The sequence below is a fragment of the Tyto alba genome, unplaced genomic scaffold (assembly GCF_018691265.1).
Source record: "Tyto alba isolate M040663 unplaced genomic scaffold, T.alba_DEE_v4.0 Super-Scaffold_40, whole genome shotgun sequence".
In the NCBI taxonomy this organism is placed as follows: Eukaryota; Metazoa; Chordata; class Aves; order Strigiformes; family Tytonidae; genus Tyto; species Tyto alba.
In genome coordinates, this window is record NW_024881316.1 from 47,244,653 (window position 1) to 47,258,175 (window position 13,523).

Below are 13,523 nucleotides of genomic sequence, written 5' to 3' on the forward strand. Positions count from 1 at the left end.
CCCATAGATACTACAACCATGCCCAGGATTCCCAGGAAGAACGAGATCATGTCTCAGGAGATGAGTATATATAGTTCCTTCAACACCTCTCACATACATCAAGCCTATGAAACCCATGCTCAGCCACTGCTCTGTGCAAACACAACCTGCCCGGTCCTTCTCAGGAGTATGGCATCTACTGCTGCATGTGTACCCATAAATATGTGTTTATACTTTAGGATCCCCATGCCCAGATTAGTCCTGTCTTAGGGAAAGAGGGCTTTCCATCATCTCTGTTTATATATATTTTTCCTGGAAGGGGGGGAATTATACTTACCCATCCACACTTCCCCAAACTGACCACTGCCAAGTTTCTTCACAAGCTTCAGAGACTCCCGTGGGATCTCCCATTCATCCTGTGCCCAGGGTCTCTGGGGCACCAGGGATACACAGGGAGCTGTGAGCCGCTGGCACAGGCCATCCCCTTTTTCTGTATGAGGACAAAGCACAGGACAGTTCAATGAGATGGCAGAGCTAACCTCCTCCTCCACCTCCACTTGTCAGGATAAAGTCAACCCATGGGAAGCCTCCACAACCAGACAAATGAATCAGCCACAGGGATCAAGGTACCCAGAATGATCTGACTGAGAAGAAAAAGCTCAGTGGGAGCTATAGAGGAACAAATTCTCCTACTCAACAAGTCCAAGCCCTGCTTCCCAGTCATCTCTTCTGTATATCCCTTCAACATTCATCTGTTTCCTTTCCTGATGGGACACACTCCCTGGTTATGGGGCTATGGACAGAGCTCACCTTCCCAATGCCCTAGGATGAAAAATAGGACATGGGTGCCCAAGTTCTGCTTGAAGAAACAATCCTTGCCCGTGAGAGTGGATGGAGTGATGGTGGTGACTGGGAAGCCTGTCCTCCCTCTGCCCACATGCCCACTTGCTGATAGGAGACAAACCCATTAGGGAAGGCAAACAACTTACTGCTATAATGATGGATTAGGTCTGGCAGGCTGGAGAAAGTCATCCTGGGGGAGATGTAATACCCCCCGTCATCTAAGGAGCGGATCCTGTAGTGTTTGATGATGTCCCCATTAGCAGAGTCACTGTCTCTCACAGACAAGGAATAGGCACCTGGAGAATGAGCAGAAGAGGGAACTGTGAGGATAAGTAGGACCTGACTCAGGGACCATCTTTCCTTGCCTGCCTGCAGCAGCAGACATCTCTCCCAGCCCTTGCTACTGCCTTTTCAGGGCAAGTCCCACCAGATGCAGGGCTACAAACTTCCCTCTCTCCAAGGCAAGTGGAGAGGATAAAGATTAATCAGAGCCTAACTGGGCCTGTTGAGGCTTCATTTAGTAAGACCTGCCTGTGCTGTGGCCAACAGCCCCAAGGAAGTAATACAGCAACCCATAGCACATCTCCAACCAGAGCAAGAAGGTGCTCTTTAGGTCATGATGGTCTTGCCACAGCTAAAGACTGAGCTATGTCAACCCCACCATGATGAAACAAATGACTGCCTTCTCACCAGTTTGTCCAAACACAGGACTGACAAGAAGTTGAACCATCCAGCCAGCACATCCAGAATTTCAGTTAATGGGAGAGATAGGGTCAAGAGATGTGTCCCTTCTCAGCATTATCCAAGGTCCCCATCTCCCTGTTATCCCCTGTGGCCCTTGTGCCAAGGTCAGTGATTCAGCTGGGAGGTACAAAAGGACGTACAGAAGCGGGGTGCAGGAGAATTGCCTTGTTCAGCCATAAACTTGTGACTGTGGATAAACCACATCTCGATTCACATCTAGATTCAGGTTCCTTTTGACCTCAAGGGAGCTACGCAACAATTTGTCGTTCAAACCTGCTACTGTCCCCTTATAATGGGTTTATAATTGAAACCATGAGGAGGTATTTTGCACACAAAAACATCACTAGATGATGCTACAGCGCAGTAACTTCCAGCCTATGTCAGTGTAAATTTCAATACAGCTTAGAAATGTTTTTTTTTTCCTTTGTCTGGATCATATTTCTGAAGTAAGCTATTACAAGCCTGCTGGGCTGTGAAAACTCTAATACGTCACCCGGGTTGATACACTGCCTTTTTTAATGTTTGAAAAGGAAAAGCTATATATGTTTAAAAGTATGTATCTGTCATGTTGGATCATAAGCAGAAGTGGGACCTTCTACAGTGACTCTGAAACCCTAATCCTGCACGCAAAGGGAAAGTTTAGTAACATATAGTGCTCACTGGCTGGTGTCTCTCCACCACAGCACCGACAGTTCCCTACACTGTGACTGGAAACCATTTGCGTTTTTAAGAAGTACCAAAAAAACCGCCTCTGGATATTTGCTCTGTTGCAGTGATTATAAATCTTCACAAGGGGAATTTAAGACAGTAAAATTTTTCCAAGTGCTGGCAGTTATTTTGGGGTGACTCCCTTTCTTCAGAGTCCAGACTATGAGAGGAAGACCTACTGGTTTAAATGCAAAGCCAGGGAACATCAAAATTGGAAGTGCACAGCCTCAGTGTGGTGGTTTCTTTCTCAACAGAGGACAGCCTTCTGAAATTCTTTCCTTCACCGTGAGTGTCAGGCAGAAGAGAGATTGAGAAGCCCTTTTGGCTCCCTCAGTCCTGCAGCTGAGCATCTAAGAAACAGCCCTGAAACATCTTCAATGGGCACGAAAAATCTCAAGGGAAGGGCAAAGAAATGGTTCATTTTTGCAGTCCATGTCCCAGTGACCAAAGACCACGACAGAGCTAAAGATACCTTTCCCAGAGAGTGATTTTTGGTCCCTGGCGGGTGCAGAGAGGTGTTGCTAAGGCTTGTGTCCACAGTGGTCAGCACAAGTCCTGCTAGAGTTGATCAGCCACATTTACATTCCCTAGAATTTGGCCCCAGACCTCCTCCAGCCTCTCTGTGGTACCTATGTGGCCCTAAATTGCAGCATTATTATTATTATTATTATTATTATTATTATTATTATTATTATTATTATTATTATTATTATTATTATTATTACATCATCATCATCATCATTGTCATCATTATCATTATCATTATTATCATTATCATTCTTTATCATTATCATTATCATTATCATTATCATTATCATTATCATTATCATTATCATTATCATTATCATTATCATGGTTGTGTTCTATTATTGTTGTTGAGGATGATTGTTATTTTAATTTCAAAGCGATTGAAATACTGGGCAGGCCAGGCTGCAGCCCATCAGGGTTGGGCTTACATGGCACAAGTCCAAGGGGGTGCTTTGAATGCCTGGGACGTGGCTTAAGGATTTTTACAGCACAAGGCCTGCTAGAGGAAGAAGCCAGACGTGGGGTGAACCCAACTGTACTGACGACAGACTGTGTTGCAGAAGGGAGCACAGGAATTTGTGAGTCACGTGTGTGCAAGTGGGTGCCTGGGAGCCAAGAGCCAGCAGAGGAGACCTAATCTCTTTGTTAGCATGGTTGCACCCAAAATGCCTGCTCTCCTGCAGGGCCTCCTCTCCAGACCCCACTGACCCTTTAAACCCTCCTGCATCTTCCACACCAGTGATGCACAGCATGCAGCAGCGACAGGGGCTCCAGGTACCCTCCAGGCCAATCTATCAGCTGCCTACTACCAGTGTTAATACTTACCCTGCCATTAGAGCTAATGACAGTATTTCATCCCAAGTCCAAGAGTTTAGTTTGCTGGAGTGTTACAGAGCTTTCCCTGCCATCCACTGAGGCCGGTTACTGTTCCCTTGGGAACTACAGTGTAAAGGCAGAGCACTAAGGCTTGAAAAGCTTCAATTCTCTATTCTCTCAATGACAGCAGCAAATGAAAAATGTTAAGAGGAGCCAGACAGACGGCAGGACTCTTAATCTCCCTCAATAATCGTCAGGATGGCTGAAAGGAGTTCTTGCTCCTCAGCCACAAGGGACATTGGCCTGTCCTACAGTCCTGCATCGCATCCCAGCACAGACCTGAGATGACATACAGAGGTCCACACCGGCACTCGACACCAGCTCGGAGAAGTGTGAGCACTACCAAGCCTTGCCCTGGGCAGCTCTGGGTGTCAGGCCCTCCTGTTCTGCGTCTGGGATCCTCAAACCATCCTACAAGGGCTCTCAGGACCTTTCCGTTCAAAGGCTGGCAAGTTTTGTATGAAAAAGAACAACAGAAGGGTGGAATTCAACTTCACACCATACTTAAGGCTGATTCAGTCACCTAAACATGGGTGTCTGGTACCACTTGAGATGCTCTGGGACACCTACCCGGCAGATATGGTGCAAACCCACACATTCTGGTGGAGCACCTGGAGATGACCCCAGGACATCCAGGTTTTGGCAACCAAATCAAGCCCCATTGGCTACAGTGGGACCTCAGGCAACTGCCACGTGTCTTATTTACGTTTTAATGCCTGCATCTCAGACTGAGTCCCACCATATGTGACAGCTCCTGTTCCTACAGGTTTCATCAAGCTCTTAACTCCTTCCTGATGGGAAAGCCAGGAGCTCAGCTGGATGCAGCGACTGAGCTCTGCGAGGTCCCTCCTGCCGTGAGCACAGACACAGCAGTCTTGCTGTGAGCCAGGAGTTCGTGACCGGGTACAGCTGTGCGACTGTGTTCCTGCAGGTTTCAGAATTATTATTACTTCGGGGAAAGATTTATTTGTTTCCAGCAGCTTCGGCAGGGCTAGCTCTCCGCCAATGATTGCACTATTGGTCTGCTTCCCGCACTGTCTTAAAGACCCATCTTCCCGGGGTGTTGAATGTGCCTTTCATGACCTCTGCAAAATGTTGATTCAAAGTGAATCGCCCAGGTTTGTAGAGTTTCTGTGTCTTTAATCGTGAGCAAAATGAGACCCTGATTAGGATGAACTGTAAATAGGTGCTGCTCTTAGGCAGGGTATAGGATGCATCCCACATATGGGACAACCCAAAATGAGACAACCACTCTCCGGTGCATGCAGCTAAGGAGGTTACTGCCCTTATCTTGACTCAGTGCTTGGCCATGAAGACCAAATGTTGTTGATGATGTGCAAAGTGAATGAAAATATATGTCGTGGAGGAGGAAAACAGGAAGAACCTATGGGGTTCCAAAGGCAGGGTTAATTCCATGGCATTGCTCTGGACATCTCATGGTGGGTCACAGGGTGCTTTTACATTAGCAAATGTAGCTTCATAGCACATTTGGAGATGTGGGGCTTTCTGTTTCTCCCTTCTCTTTAGGGAGGAGTATGCTGTGGTTAAGACAGATCAAATGGTGTCCCCATGCCCATTCAGGCAGTTCAAGGCACAGGGTATTCAGACAGAAGCTGACTGCTTAGGATGATTCAGAGTATGAGGTGTTTGAATAACCATATTTTAAGACAGAATATGAAATATCAGAAAAGGCATAGATGAGACTCACACTTCAGAGCAGAAACTGATCTCTGACCACTTGGGATTAACATGTTACTTCCATGGAGTGGAATACACCACATCTGCTAATGCAGAATATCACACACCTCCAGCGAAGTCTGCTGGTTAAAGACCAGATCTAGCTTGAATATTTCTCCTTGAATCTCAAGACTCCATCACCTCTGTCCAAGTCCCATGTGACCAAGACCCAAGCACACCCCAGAGAATTGCAAAGAATTATTTCATCCTGTGTTTGCGGCTCGTGGCTAGCAGAAGTAAAGGGCAATTGTCCAGAGAAAGTGTAAGGAAAGGTCTGATCCCATCCCTGCATGGCATCTAGACATGCCACAAAGATAAAGATCGTGTGTGGATGGAGGGCCTCAGTCTTTCTCTGACCTTCAGGTACAACGTACAAGTGTCTGCTGGGTTTGTGCACAGTGCATGTGATGCTCCCTACCCTTCCTGGGTGCTATGCACACTCATGCCAGCTACCCAAATATCCCAGCAAACAAAGGGGAGAGTGGGAAGGGGGTAAAAGGAAGAGTAGCATGTGGTGACTCATCCAAGCCTGATCATGTCAAAATCATCACAAAGGCAGTGGAGAAACCAATATACAAGCAGAACAAGTCACTTGTAGAAGGAAATGCTTAGAAACAAGTTTCTTCAATGTTTTCTGAACCTGAATGTTCCCTAAAAATTCTGAAAACTGCAAATCTGCATGGAAAGCAGCCCTTCTACTTGGCATCAGCTCAGCAGGGACATGTGGAGGTGAGCCCAGGCATGGGGTGGGGGGGAAGTCTAATGCAGCACCCCTGCCTGATGGCTGAAGGAGAGAACTACAGTAAGATGAGTATCTTGTTGCCACACTTAGCACACTAGATATCACAGCAGTGCAAGACCGGTGCTCCAGTTTGACTCTATTTGTCAAAGCCTGCTGTTGGAGGTGGATAAAATGGTCAGGTCTGCGACACAGCCAGAGCTCAAACGACATCTGTGGGTAAAATATGCCATGCCAGAGCCTGTTTTCCAGCCCCAGGGTCACATCCATACCATGAAACTCTCTCAGGCTCCAAAACAGTGTGACTGCACTCAAATTAATTATTGGGAATGGTGCCTGGATGGCACCAGGACAAAACCTGGACAGAGACTGTGTGGATGACCAGTCACATTCAGGTTCTGGCACTATTTAATTTACTGGTAATGATGCAGCCATGGAAGAAGGGACAGATATTGCCTTAGAGAACTCTTATGTGAATGGGGGAAAACAGAGACAAGAAAGGAAGAAGAGGAACCCACTGTAGGTAAGAACTAGTTGTAAAATGGAAGATTCAGTTTATCGGTTCCCACTCTATCTGTTTGGCCAGGGTCTTGCAGAAGTATTTGTGAAGCAAGTCAATGGAAAGATGGTCCTATATTTCTTCAAATAGGATGCTCCAAGTCTCTAGTGATCTGTTAGAAAGACACAAACTACTTTTTTCCATGGAGCAAGGAAAGACTCCTATATCCATTTCACAGGAAAGAAAGCAAAGCACAGCAAGACTGAAGTACTTTCCTGAACTACTGTAAGGAGCTGACTCAGAGCAGAATCATGGCAACACCACAAGCATCATTCCCTCCATGCTGTAAATACACCCGCTGGCCCAAAGGATGCAAGAAGAGAAAATTAGGAAAGAAAGAATATGAAATTCCCGTGGGACAACCTAAACTAACTTCCAGACCATCAAATTAGCAGCACAAAACAAAGACGTTGCAACTACACAGTTAAGTATTATGGTTAATAGCTGTATCCACTGCCTGATAGAAATAATCACAGTGCTCTGCCCTTTCCATCTTCATTGAGTCATGTTTTCAAAAGCCAGATGCGTTCATCGGTTAGGAAAGTGTACGAAGCCCACCTTTCCTGCTCATCAGACTCCTTCCAAAAGTCCTTGTTTGCATCAATTCCCCCAGCTACAGAGTATCAGGAAAAACATGTTTCCTCTGGGGAAAATGTTTCACCAAAAGATTTTTTCCAAAATTCTGCAAGTTTCTGCTGCAAGCAAGAGAAATGTTTCTTCAAGGATGCATAGAAGAACCTCTATTTGCCAGAGCAGTAAAATTTCCCTGGGGAGAAAAGGAAAACAAGCCCCTACACGTTGTTTTGGAAAGTCTGTCCTGCTTATCTGTGTTTCTGCATCTCTGCCACAAACTATGGTGACAAAGAGCCACTCTTACCACAGCCTGAACTACACATGAGCAAATCTTTGCCCTCCAAATCCCCAGCTCACTTCTACCACCCTGCTGAGTCCAGCAAGCTCTATTTTGGCCAGCCAGATCCAAGAAACACTGACACAGTTGAATTTACGGTTCAGTTCTGAAAGGTTTTCCAGGCTATGGACATAACGAAGAGTTACTCTTGCTCTGTAGATCTCACCTTTGCTGGTTTCACTCTCTCGGACAAGGAAAGAGCCAGCTTTGTTACCAGAAGACAACAGCAGCCGTTCAGCATCTTTTCTGCTCAGAGTTTTAAAATACCACCTGGGAGACAGAAAAGGCAAAATTGTTTCTTGAAAAGGAAAAGCTTCAAAAAAAAAAAAATCAAATTGTTTCCAGTTAGTACATATTTTCTTTTTTACCATTACACTCTGAAACTGAGGGCTATTTTTACCAGCAAATTGTTTTTTATCTGCTGGAAAGTGGCAGTAATAGACTGTTTTCAGTAGATTAACACCAGATTTTAGTCACTTTGGGCTTGCTTCACAGCCTAGCAATTCAGCCAGAACAGAGAGCAGATAGTATGTGCAGTACCCCGCACATGAGAGAAGTGCAATCGCAGCCAGAACACAGCCTCTGCAGCACGCAGGCACCCACAGCTCACCTGGCAAGTGAATAAGCCCTGAGCACTGCCCAGGCAGGCTTCAAATAAAGCTGGTATGTGGGCTGGAGGCTGAGCATAGGGTGTTCATAGCTATTTAAATGTACCCTTTGGATACAAAGAGCATTTATGTCTCGACTGCATTTCTGTTTGCTGTTAAAAATTTGCTGGATTCAATGGTAGTTATGTCCCTCCAAGAGAAGACTGCGAGTGAGGCTGATCATTTATAGCTGAATGCCATAGAGGAGAATAAGTCATGGAAACAATGTCTTCTGCTGCTTGTATTATAGCTGTAATAAACCCTTTTGGCTCAAGTCTTTCTTACCATCCTCTTTGCAGAGAGCCAAAAACAAAGATTGCATGTGGGTTAATGAAACAGCAGAAGGCTGAGGGTCTGGGCACAGACGCTCATTTGTCTGCCCCATTAAATTGTTGGTGTGGTCCCTGGCACGCTCAGTCCCCGATCAATGCACCCTTTCTGAGTGATCCCCCATCCCAGTTTGCATACAGACACCATCTTGGAGTCTGAGGAAGTTTAACACTATGCATATGGGTGAAATGGCTCAGTGGGACCAGAGGCTGGTCCCTAGCACTGCTGATTTACCAGTGCAAACATAACCTTTATGTTCTTTCCCCCAGACCCTTCTTTTTTACAGTGGGTGCAATCAATGGGACAGGAGTCTTTGCTCACTTTCTCCATAGCATCCTCATCCTTCCTGCTCTACACACATATGTGCTTAAAACTTCTAAGTTTTTGGGCAGCATTGCTGGGGATGATGAAGGACCTCTTGCTATCCAGCCCAGCAGTGGAATCTTCCTGCTGGCAAGTAAAGCTGTTCCCATAGCTTGTTGAGAGACAGGGCACTACCTCAGTGTTCACCATTCACAAGCTTCCACACTTACTTTTCCTTTTCCAAACTGTCTAGTTGTGCAACGAAGTTACTGGGGACGTAGCCTTTCCTCCCGCTGCTGAGGGATTTTGCCAGCCACCAGTCCCCCTCGCTGCAAAGCAAGCAGAAGGGAAAGTGTGAGTGCCCAGAGGAGGTTTCATGACAAGCTAAGGCTGTGAGGATGGCATGGTTTCTGGGGTTTTGAGCACTGTAAGTAGGCCAGCACTCATTAATCCCTCTACAAGTCCCTCTCAATTTCCTAGGACCACCACCACATTGCAGACCGTTGGTCTCAGAGAAGTCTGGAGCTGACAGTCTCTTTCCACGAATGCAGAGGAAGCACAGAGTCACCAGACACCCAGACCTCTGCTACGCACCCCAAGTGAAGGGAGGGAAATCTAGGTCACAGTGGATTTATTTTGCTTCTTACATGGGGACATTGGGGGTCCTCCTTTCTGCTCCTTCCTGTGTCTGCCAGACACCCCACGGCTTCGCTCTCCCACCACTGACTCAGCCACCAGCCATGACCAAAAGCCATCTGCACTCAGTCTCCCCCTCTCCAAGGGGCGCAGCCCATGGCACCTGGGTGAGAAATGGCACCTCTGAAGGCCACCTCATGGGGAGGTCGAGGATGGAGCAGCCCTACAAGTTCTGTTGACTGAGGGACCCAAGCCCACCTCTGCCCTGTTATGGATTGGGCAGAGGGACTGTCAGCCTCTTCTCTCATGGGTTTGAGAAGAAGGTGAAATGAAACCATACATCTCTCTGGTTTGATTCTGTCCCTTCCTCTGACTACGCCCAACCCACATCCTTTGTAAAAACATGATCAACACAAAATACGAAACAGGAGATAGGTTATTATTGTTATTTATGCTTTTTCTACGCCCACACACACCAGCAGTGAAGAACATCCCAGTAATATCCAGGAAGGGACACTACCTGACCCCAAAGTATCTGTAACTCAAGGAAAGCATGGAAGTGTCACCTTCTCCACCTTGAAGAAAGAAGAGGGTACCCAGAGTTACACTCTGGAGCAAAGCTAAGGCACAGGCTCAGGTCTGGTGAGCTGCAAATTAGTGTCTGACCCCAAAGACCCCCCCCTTTCCCATCCTCACCATGCTCATCTTCAACCCCTCATCTGGCAGCCCGTCACTTACTTGGAGAGGATTTGGAGTTTCTCCCCCTTGACCAGCTGCAGGTCACGGTCACTTGAGGCAGGAAAATCGTACAGTGCAATCACAATCAAGTTATCTGAAAGAAGCAGCAGCACCATTGAATCTAGCTGGTTCCCTACCAGGGGGGTGACACGTACCTGGGTATACGATGGAACATTTCACTCCCCACACACAGGAGCTGTCACCCCCCCTCACCCAAAATCCAGGTTTTCCATCAACCCAGCTTTCCTGCCAACTACAACCTCTGCTCATGGACTAACGTTGATTCACCAAAGTGTTTCCTGTGTATGTGTTTTTAAAGTACTCCAGACCCCGCTATCCACAAAACCCAGTGTGTCAACAAGAAAAAAGGGGTTGTGTGGAATAAGAAGTGTCATAAATAACCTGTCAGTGTTTGGCCTCAGTTTTACACGGCAGTAAATGAAAACTGCTGTAGCAACATTTCCCAGGGTGGCTCTGGGATTTGACTCAAAAAGATGAGGCTTTCTTGATTGAAAAAGGTATAAAGTCGTCTCAGTTTCTGTTATTTGAGCTCTCATTGCTAGGATTTAACTCTCCCTCCAGATTCTCTTGACTCAGCCTGTATCTTGCCATCCCTTTTACACACTGTTCCTTGCAGATGTGCTACCACATTTAACTCATGCTGCTACTTTTGACCCAGCACCTCTATCATGCCTGGCTGCTCTGCTCAGCTGAAATTCCCAGGGGAGTGATGGGGGCTCCAGGATCCCCCCCTCCCTGTCCCTGATATCCTTTAGATGGTCCAGACCACAAAACTGATGCTCTGTGTCTCCCATTTTGCTTGCAACCCTCTTGGATCAAGGCTGTGAACAAGTCTGCATCCCCATCTCCTACACTACCATGTTGTTTTTACTCCAGCTATGTTGGCCGAGACTAATTTTGACACAGAAAAATGAACTTTCACTCTCTGGTGAATGTAAGCCTGGTACATGTGCTGCGAGGCTGCTAACCCACTCCGGAGCAGATCTCTGTGGGCTGGAGCTGAATTGCTACCTTTGCATGCCCGGGTTGTGCTGGTGCTGCTCTCGGAGAGGTTGTGCAACTGTTCACATTCGCTCTGCAGGTTTGCGGCTACTGAAGCAGAAACGAGCAGCTATTTTGAGGCAGATCAAACTTTATAAAGAGGATCACCACACGCGTACAAACACAAAAATCAAGCCAAAACGTAATGGTGAAGAAGATGAAGACAAAGATGGAGGAAAAAAGAAAAAGAAAAAGAAAAAGAAAAAGAAAAAGAAAAAGAAAAAGAAAAAGAAAAAGAAAAAGAAAAAGAAAAAGAAAAAGAAAAGAAAAAGAAAAAGAAAAAGAAAAGAAAAAGAAAAAGAAAAAGAAAAAGAAAAAGAAAAAGAAAAAGAAAAAGAAAAAGAAAAAGAAAAAGAAAAAGAAAAAGAAAAAGGAAAAGGAAAAGGAAAAGGAAAAGGAAAAGAAAAAGAAAAAGAAAAAGAAAAAGAAAAAGAAAAAGAAAAAGAAAAAGAAAAAGAAAAAGAAAAAGAAAAAGAAAAAGAAAAAGAAAAAGAAAAAGGAAAAGGAAAAGGAAAAGAAAAAGAAAAAGAAAAAGAAAAAGAAAAAGAAAAAGAAAAAGAAAAAGAAAAAGAAAAAGAAAAAGAAAAAGAAAAAGAAAAAGAAAAAGAAAAAGAAAAAGAAAAAGAAAAAGAAAAAGAAAAAGAAAAAGAAAAAGAAAAAGAAAAAGAAAAAGAAAAAGAAAAAGAAAAAGAAAAAGAAAAAGAAGAAAACCATTTGCTGCAGAAAGGTTTTAGCTTGTACACAGCCTAATTAATGCACTGAGAGCGTTGGACAGTCAATTATTAGCATTTTTCAAAACAGACTGTCAAGCCACAGTCTCTGTGTGACCTTTCCAAATATTGCCACCAGCAAGAGAACCAGACTGGTCCTTTGTCATCATGAGATAACATGTCTCTGGGGCAACCTGGGTTTTGTGTCTGTGCAAGGCCTGGCTGCTGCTCTGCTGGCGATTTATTGGGGAGGAGGGAGCAGAAGGGGTCAGCATGGGATTGAATGTAGCTTCATAAACCAAAGCCCTGAGCAGTTCCCTTCTGGTTTGCAGGGAGGAACTTGGAGATCTATGAGAGATTTCAGCAGAGCCTCACTCTCTCCTACATATGGGAAAAAGGGTGATCAGTCAGTTACAAGGGAGAATGCTCTGAAGTCTTAAAATAGCTTGCATGGTTGGGGTCTTCCCCTTGAGGGATCTCAAAGTGGTTGGCACTAGCAGTGCACCCAAACTCTTGTTATCTCCTTGAGAAAGTTTTTAACACACAGTTTCTCTGACCTAAAAGGCTTTTGGGCATGTGCCTACTGTAAGGTGTCCATGACAAACATGCTCATCCACATGCACTGTCCTGCTCCTCTTGGAAGTAAAATAATTCAGTGATTGCACTTTTGTTTTGAAAAACAGGAGCAAATGTGTAAACAAATTCAAGCACAGAGTGGCTGCGTAATCCAGAAAATAAAATGAATGATGTAGTTTTGATCTCAAAGCAACTGACGCAAGTACAAATAAATTAAAAAAAAAAAAACAAAAAACAAAAAACAAAACAAAACAAAACAAAACAAAAAAAAAACCAAAACAACACAAAAAAACCCAAAAACAAAACAAAAACAAAAAAAAAAAAAGGAAGGACGGAGAAAGAAAAAGCACAAATATAGCAAGGACAAAAAGGTTTTATACGCTGAAAAAATATTATGATCGCTTCTTTTCCCTTTCTCAAAATACATGTTGGGAAACACTGCACATTTAAGTGAGCCAGAAGAAAAGCTCTCTCTGCTCAAGCCAGCAAAGACTTGCTGTCTCATGATGAAAGTGACTCTTCCTGTCTCTGAGCCTGTCACCCTGCTGAGAAACAACATAGATAATACTTTCTTGGCCTATTTGATCAAGTTAGGTCATGAGTGACTCTACAGCAGTGAAGCTGTCGGGGCTGCTAGGAGAGACTACTTTACAGATAATGCTAGCAGCCTGGAGACTTTGATTGCGAGCCAAATACATCTTGGCTCAGAGTTGCTGTCAGGAAAGTTAGATACCAGCTCGGTTTGCATAGGCTGACTGCCAGTTTGATGGCTTAAGAGAAATGATTCAACCAGTCTTCCCGCCACTGCCCCATGATGAATAGAAGGTCTTTGCAACCAGCCCACAGCTATGGAGCCAGACTGAGACTGTGCCAGGGTCCCCCAGAGGACCATGGACTG

General features: G+C 45.1%; 1 protein-coding gene across 1 annotated transcript in view; it reads right to left on the bottom strand.

Moving 5' to 3' along the window:
• BLK (BLK proto-oncogene, Src family tyrosine kinase) overlaps nt 1-13,523 on the bottom strand; it is a 44,865-nt gene that overhangs the window by 9,133 nt on the left and 22,209 nt on the right. Inside the window, exons 5-9 of the mRNA XM_032993874.2 lie at nt 10,278-10,371; nt 9,134-9,232; nt 7,790-7,893; nt 969-1,118; nt 317-469 (exon numbers count right to left, since the gene is read on the bottom strand). Of these exons, the coding sequence (XP_032849765.1) occupies nt 317-469; nt 969-1,118; nt 7,790-7,893; nt 9,134-9,232; nt 10,278-10,371 (600 nt within the window). The remainder of the gene's footprint in view (nt 1-316; nt 470-968; nt 1,119-7,789; nt 7,894-9,133; nt 9,233-10,277; nt 10,372-13,523) is intronic.